The sequence below is a fragment of the Mandrillus leucophaeus genome, unplaced genomic scaffold, assembly GCF_000951045.1.
Source record: "Mandrillus leucophaeus isolate KB7577 unplaced genomic scaffold, Mleu.le_1.0 Scaffold842, whole genome shotgun sequence".
Lineage (NCBI taxonomy): Eukaryota > Metazoa > Chordata > Mammalia > Primates > Cercopithecidae > Mandrillus > Mandrillus leucophaeus.
In genome coordinates this window covers 1,179,177-1,187,585 of record NW_012109164.1, presented here as the reverse complement: position 1 = coordinate 1,187,585, position 8,409 = coordinate 1,179,177, and the positions used below count along the sequence as shown (strand labels likewise).

At 38.8% G+C, this 8,409-nt stretch overlaps 1 protein-coding gene across 1 annotated transcript; it reads right to left on the bottom strand.

Moving 5' to 3' along the window:
• Positions 1-7,032: 7,032 nt before the first annotated feature.
• On the bottom strand, positions 7,033-7,980 carry LOC105530765 (olfactory receptor 5B3). Its single transcript, XM_011968440.1, has one exon. It carries the CDS (start codon positions 7,978-7,980, stop codon positions 7,033-7,035), a length of 948 nt encoding a protein of 315 aa, XP_011823830.1.
• Positions 7,981-8,409: the final 429 nt, after the last annotated feature.

Sequence of the window (8,409 nt, the reverse complement as noted above, 5' to 3'; positions counted from 1 at the left end):
ATTATGTTCATGATTTTTTTAATCAGTGTTCTCTTCTATCTCACTGAGCTTCTTTAATATCATTCAAATTATTTTGCGAGTATTCCATAAATTTCTTTTTCATTGGAATCTATAGCTGAAGAATTATTGTGTTCCTTAGGAGGTGTCATATGTCCCTGTTTTTTCATCTTTCTTGTGTTCTTACATTGATATTTCTGTATCTGGTGTTACAGTCACTTCTTCCACTTTTTTTTTAGATGTGCTTCCATAGGGAACTTTTTCCTCAAAATGCATATATGGTGTTGGTCGGATAAGGTACTTTGTCTTTGACTCTTGATGTGTGCAATAGTGTAGTATCTGTATGATTTCTTGACTTGTAAACAGAGTCAGTGATATCTGTGATTTTCTCAGTGGCTTAGAACGTGGTTGTTAGTGGAGGCTGTGGTGAGGTTTTGTTGGGGGCAGGATGTCAGGTGAGCCAGTCCTTGGGCCCCAGAGGTGGCAGCAGCATGCCAAGCATGCTTGTTCTTGGGTCCCAGGGCAGTGAACACTGGCTCCCATGTTAGCCTGTCTAGGCAGGTTGATTTTTGGACCTTGGACCTCCAGGTTGCTTGCTCTGGTGCCAGCAGTGGGCTGGGCAGGGCAGGTGGGTAAGTTCAAGCCCCTGGGAAGTGGATGTGGCATGGACAATGACAGTATCAGTGATGGGATAACCCTCTGGCTCCCAAATGGTCTGCACTGGTGTTAGCCATAGTTGTGACAGACTGAGTGGGCCAGTCCCCAGGCTTGCAGGTTGGTGCCTGTGAGTGAGTTCCAGCTGTGGTGGTTGCAGCCTGTTGGGTAGGCTCATCCTCAGGCTCCCAGGAGGAGTGCTCAGGTGCCACCAGTGATATAGGATAGAGCAGGGTGATCCACATGGCCTCAGACCAAGAGCTCCAGAGCTCAGAGGGGTGAAGCTGGGCTGGATGGGCCTGTTCTCAGGGCCTTGGTGGTGCATGTGGTGCTGGCTGTGGTAGGCAGGGGCAGGGTAATCCTCAGGCCCCCAGTGGAATGCTCGGGTGTGTGTGGCAGCCGTTGCTCAGCAGTCTTGCTGGGTTCTTTTCAGTTTGGTTGGGCAGCATGTGCTTTAGTCCCAGGTGGTGACCGTGGGTCACTATGCACAGAGGCCCTGCTATTGAGGTGACCAGGGTGCAGGATGACCACCAATGGCTTGTGATTTGGCACTGGTGGTAGCAGCTAGCAGTAGGACAGTGGTTTTTAACAATGAAAGAAGGAAAATCTAAAGGCTACATATTGTCATTCCATTCATGCAACATAGAAGTGTAAAAACATCAATGATTTCCAAGGGTTGGGGGAGTTGGAAGTGGCTGTCTATAAAAAGCATGCAAAGGGAAATTTTAGGATGAATCAGATATTTTCTATGGTGCTCTGCTGGTGAACACATGCCTGCATCTGTCCAAACTCATAGAACTACACGTAGCAAAGAGTGAATGTATCGCATACAAATTAAAAATGATCAACCAAGAGTACAGGGGAATTCCAGAATTAAACAGACTGTGAAAAAAAAATCTAATTTTATTATAAATGTATGACTTTACTTCACTGAAAGGAGATGAGGGGGGAAAAAAAAGCCAAGCTAAGTAAGGTTGGAAAAACAATGTGCTAACCAGAAGCCCTAAAGCTAAAAATAAATTTTGTAAAAATACTGTGCTTTAGTTGCTAAAGTTGTTTCTCGTGGAGGTATGGATTAACAATTAGGCAACTGCTTTACTCCTATGCTGGAGATGGAATAAACCGAATTAGAGTCACAGACATAGGGGAGGAAAAGGTTCCTCAACCCTTCTAGGGTTCCTGGCTAGGTCTGAGATAAAACTGACAAAGACAGACTAACAGGGGAAAAGCGTAACAGATTATTTTAATCAAAATTCTATGTGACACGGGAGCCTTCAGGAATGAAGACTCAAAGATCCAGGGAAAATTGTTTGTTTTTATGCTTAGGTTCATGGAAGTGTGACTGCATGTGGAAATGTGACTGGACAAGGTATATGACCTAATGGTAATAGTGAGAAAACCCAGCAAGGCCTGTCTGTTCAGATACTTCTTGGCCTCTCTGTTGTAGCATTTCTTCCTTCCAGGTAACGGGCAGGACCTCTCTGGAATGAGAGTCAATTATTTTTGTAACTTTTCTTTTAGGTTTGGGGGTACATGGGTAAGTTTGTATATAGGTAAACTTGTGTCACGGGGGCTTGTTGTACAGATTAATTCATTACCCGTATGCTAAGGCTAGTTATTTATTTCCAATAGTTATTTTTTTCTGATCCTCTCCCTCCTTCTACCCTCCACCCTTAAGCAGGCCCCAGTGTCTTTTGTTCCCTTCTTTGTGTCCATGAGTTCCTATCATTTAGTTCCCACCTATTAAGTGAGATCATGTGGTTTTTGTACTCCCTATTCAATAAAAGGTGCTGGGTAACAGGCTAGCCATACACAGAAGATTGAAACTGGACCTCTTCCTTGAACCATACACAAAAATCTACTCAAGTTGAATTAAAGACTTCAATGTAAAACCCTAAGCTATAAAAACCCTGGAAGACAACCTAGGCAATAGCATTCTGAACATAGGAACTGGCAAAGATTTCACGACAAGGAAAAAGAAAGCAATTGCAACAAAAGCAAAAGTTGACAAATAGGATCTAATTAAACCAAGAGTTTCTGCACAGCAGAAGAAACTATCAACAGAATAAGACAACCTACAGAATGGGAGAAAATATTTGCAAACTATGCATCTGAGAAAGGTCTACTATCCTACTTCCATAAGGAACTTAAGCAAATTTACAAGAAACAAACAACCCCATTAAAGAGTGCCCAAAGGACATTAACAGACACCTTTCAAAAGAAGACATACATGTGGCCAACAAGTATATGAGCCCATTTTTTTATGACAAGCTCCTAGATAGAAAGGTGGGAGAAAGAGTAATATTTCTAGGTTTTATGGCTTGCTCTGGGGAAAAGGAGTTCTAGTTTCTATGGTCCACCATGGAGAAGAGTAATTCTGGTTTCTGACCTACTTTGGGGAACAAACAGGGGAAAGAGACAGGAGGACAGGGGAAGGTCAGAAAGACTTTGGTCCTGAGGCTTCTTCTGAGGCCTTCCAATGTCCTTTTGTTCAAAGTACTCGTCATGACAAAGTGCCATACTTTGGGGCGTCATTTTCTAAGCCCCAACAGAGACATCAGTATGAACTCATATTTAGTTTAATATAATGAATAAATTTAGAAATAAATGTGGTTTGCTCTGTATACAGGGTACAGAAATATATACTTAGTTCTTTTGATAAAAGAGCCTAGAAGAAGTGAAACAGCAGTAACAGCAAGCACACCCTGTGTCCAGATGTTGGCTTGTAAACACCATTCTCTATCAAAATAAAGAAGCCTCTTTGTAGAAGTAGTGGACTCTGTGACAGTGGTAGGAAAAATACAAGATGAGCTTACAGCATCATGTAATGCCCTAGAGTAAGGACATATTCTAAATAAAATAAAAACAAAACACAAAGGGTGAACAATGTCAAAGGAACATAAGGGCCTTCTGAAAGAGCTTCAAAGGATGAAAGTGGAAACATTTAGACCAAAAAAAAATAAAACAAAAACCTAGTATTGCCTTATAATCCAGTATAAAGTAAACAAACCAGAACACGCTAATATAAATGACGATTATAAACAAATAAATGAGAAAGGAGACAAATCTTGCTTACAGAAAAACTCCAAATAAGTTGTTTAAACACTGATCTCAGCAAGAGGTGGAGTTTAATTCCCACACACCAGCAGTGTGAGCTGGAATTAATGATTTGTTTCTAAAGAATAAAGCAGAGAAAGGGGGAACAAGAAGTAACTGTATGAGAGATAATTAAGCAAACTTTATCTAACATCTGTGATCATGTTAAACGCATCACTGACAAGTCATGTTGATAGCATGTGTCCATGATATGATGTGCTAGAAGAGAAATTTTATCACTGATGTTACTTGAAAAACAGCACAGCCCCAGGAAAATAATGAGAAAACCTCAGAAAAACATAATTTCCATTTCAGACATTCTATGAAATGTCTCATCAGCACTCCCTCAAAACACAGGGAAAGATGGACAATCTGCCATAACTAGAAGAGATTAAGGAAACCTGACAACTAAATGCAAGAAGAGGAAAAGAGTGGGAAAATGAATGAGATTGGAGTAAGTTCTGAAGTGTAGAAAGTAATAGTGTGTCTATCTTTTTTTTTTTTTTGTAGTTTTGACAAATGTACCATCATCAGATAAGATTATGACACAGGAGAAATCAGGCAAGTGTTTGTATTAGATTTGTACAGCTGCTGTTACAAAACGTCACATACCAGGAAGCTTCAAACAACAGGTATTTATTCTTTCACAGTTTGGAAGCCAGAAGTGCCAAATCAGTGACCCTGGACTGAAATCAGCACAGTAGCAAGGCCTGCTTGCTTCATAAACTATAAGTGAGAATTTAATTTCTTGCCTCTTCCATTTGATGGTGGCTGCAGGTATTCCAAATATTGTGGTCACATCACTTTAGTCTCTGCTTTCATGGTCACTTTGCCGACTCCTCTTTTGTCTGTCATCACATCTCTCTGTCTTCTTCTGATAGTGACATATGTGGGCCTTTAGGGCTCACACAGGTAATCCACAATACTATCTCCATCTTAATCACCTCTACATAGTCCTTTTAGGCAATATAAGGTAACATCGAAAGGTTCCAGGAATCAGGATGCATAAAGATTGTGCATTATAACAGCCTATTGAATTTATGTTATGTTTGCTACTGACACATATTGTCATGTTTATATTCTACTACATGGATGTTTAGAATCATTTCAGTTAATTCTGTAATTTATGTGTATGAAGTAATTTTCAAATGTAATCAGATGTTAAACCTTAAATAATTTCACATTTAATGTATTTTTATGATTTACTAAGTAGTATTTATTTGATATATTATTTTCTACTTAATGAGACATCACATCTAAGTAAAAATTATGAGATGGCTTCAAATGAGCCACATGATGGTAGAATTTTCAGGAAACGATTGTGTCTAAAAGTTGGAGAAAAAGTGCTTAGAATATAGGTAAAAATGTTTCAGCAAAGAAATTATCTGTGTCTTTTGAAATGAACTGTATGTCTGAATAGTAGGCTTATATAATAGATAGTTTGCTATAATCATGAATGGTTCAAAGGTTCAACATATTGATACAATTAGACTCAAAGCTTAATTATTTTATCCATTCATTTAACAAATACTTATTGAGAATCTCCTAGGAAACACACTCATTTAGGTACTAAAGATCTTATAAAAAAACAAAAAATTCACTGCTTTAATGAAGTTTGCCTTCTAGTTGGATAGGAGGATATATAGTAAACAAGAGAATAAATATACAGGAGAGTGTGAGTAAAAATGAGGAAGAATAACATGAGATGAGGGGCAGTGTACATGGGGTGGAGAGAGGGATTATTTTATAAAGGTGGTGAAGGAAAGACTCTATGACTGGGTCACATTTAAGGAAAGTCCTGAATGGAGCGAGGAAATATTATGCATAGAGAGTAGCAAGTGCACAGGCCCTGAGGTTGGAGCAGGCTTGGAGTTGTGAAAAACAGCAAGGAGAGCAGGCTGGACGAAATGGAGTAAAACACAGGTGAAGCAGCAAAAGGTGATGTATGTCAACTAAACTAAGAATGAAGGAGCAGAATTAACAATTTCAAAGCATTTGCAGAAAGAAAAATGTACATTTTTTAAACACTGTAAAAGTTGGTAGCAATATACAAAGAAATGCTTTTATTTTTACTCAGTTTTTCTGGTACTCTAGTTATTTTATCCTTTTAAAATTTAAAACATGAACATGTTGCTTCTATAAATCAGTAATGACACAAATATTAATTCATATGAGATGCTATATTTACATATTCTTGATAAAATGTGCCAAGGAAAAGCATATACTTTCATTTAATAATATGTTTTTTTAAACAAAATGAGGACTCCTGGAACAGTATTCAGCGAAATAAATTTAAAAGCATTAGGCTCAACTTTATATTCTACTCTCCAAATTAAGTATTTAAATTATTTTTACTAAATATTAGTGTATTACTCAGGGTTCTACAGAGAAACAGAACCAGGAGAGAGAGAGAGAGAGAGAGAAAAGGAGATTTATTATGGGAACTGGCTCATGTGAATATGCAGGTTGAGAAGTCTCACAATATACTGTCTGCAAACTGGAGAACCAGGAAGGCCAGTAGAGTAATTTGGAGTCTGAAGATCTGAGAAAGGTCAGGACAGGGTTGTGGAACTTGTATAAGGCCTGGAGGCCAAAGGCCCAAGAAACCAGGAACTCAAATGTCTAAGAACAAGAGAAGATGAATGTCCCAGCTCAAGAAGAGACACAATTCATCCTTCCTCCACCATTTTGTTCTTTTCAGGTGAGCCCTCAGTAGATTGAATGATGGTCACCCACACTGGGGAGGGCAGATCTTCCTTACTCAGTCTCCTGATTCAAATATTAATCTCTTCTGGAAACACTTTCACAGACATATTCAGAATAATGTTTAAGCAGCTATCTGGGCATCCCTTAATCCAGTCAAACTGACGCATAAAATTAACCATCAGAACTTGCCACATTACATTTAATCTGGGCACATTTTCCACACCTATGGAAAATTTCCCACTTCATGGGAAACCTTCATGTACTTTTATTAATAGACTTGTTTTTGCTCTGGTTTTATGTATATTTGTATTGACATGTGGTAGATAAAAATGCATGTAGAATAAGTGAATACATTAATATCTTTAAGGTTTTTGGCAAAGATGCCCCAAGATGTCTTAGCCATTCTTGTCCAGGTGTTATGTTTCCGGACATAATGTTTCTTTTTACTTAGACAGTAGACTTTTAAACAGGCACGACAATCACGTCAGGAATTTAACTTGATTGTGGACCTTAAATGTGATTCAGAACACAGAGAAGATCCGAGAGAAATGAAACTAGGTTATGGTGCATCCTACAATGTTAAACTGACCATCCTAAAGACAATTTTGCCTTCTCAATAACTTTCTTGAATGCACTCTTCACTTCCTTGTTCCTCAGACTGTAGACCAGGGGGTTCAGCATGGGGATGACCATTGTATAGAACACAGATGCCATTTTGTCTGTGTCCATGGAGTGACTAGAGCTGGGTTGTAAGTACATGAAGATAATAGTCCCATAGAAGATGGTGACTGCAATGAAGTGAGAGGCACAGGTGGACAAAGCCTTCTGGTATCCCGAAGCTGAATGCATCTTTAGGATGGTGATAAAAATGAATATGTAGGATATCAAGATAACCAGGAGAGCTAAAAAGATATTGAAGCTCACAACATAAACAAGAACAAGCTCGCTAACATGTCTATCAGAGCAAGAGAGAGCCATGACTGCTGGAATATCACAGAAAAAGTGATGGACTTCATTGGACTTACAGAAAGAGAGACTAAATGTGTCCCCAGTGTGGATGGAGGCATTCAGAAAACCACAGAGGTAGGAGCCTATGGCCAGACGAGCACATACACTTGTTGTCATGGTTGTGGTGTAATGCAGGGGTTTGCACACTGCCGCATAGCGGTCATAGGCCATTGAGGCCAAGAGGTAATTTTCCACAGTGGCAAAAGCTACAAAAATATACATTTGAGCAGCACATGCATTGTAGGAGATGACTTTGTCTTCTATAAGGAATCCAGCCATGACGATGGGAGTGACAGCCGAAGAGTAGCAAAAGTCCACTAGAGACAAGTTACTGAGAAAAAAGTACATGGGATTGTGGAGACAGGAATCCCAGAATATCACTATAATAATTCCCAGGTTTCCAACCAGAGTGATAATATAGATGAAGAGGAACATTATAAAGAGGGGAACCTGCAGTTCTGAGTCATTGGTTAGTCCTAGAAGAATGAACTGTGTTACTTCTGTCTTATTTTCCATCATTGCTCTGGGGGACTCACAGGATGCTTGTAGCAATACAAAAAGGAACAATGTGATAAATAAATTGAATTAAAATTGAAAAGTATGAGTACAATATGTATTCCTTCATTGTAGCAATAACTTGTACTTCAAGATTCCCTAGAAAAAACGTGGCCTTGACAACCAAAGGTAGTGCATTAATTATACAGAATTACATACTGTTGAAACTGAAGAATCTTAATAGATTATTTGCACAATTTTTAGATATTATAAATTTGTAAACTCATATGTAGAAAATTTACTAACCTGATCAAGATGACTCGTCTAGATGCATCTGTCTGTCAATTCACCTTTCCTGAGCACGGTAAAAGCTGACGCATGTTGCTAATTTACCAAGAACTTGTCTAGACATTTTAGATATATATTCATTATTTCCTTGCAACGATATTATGG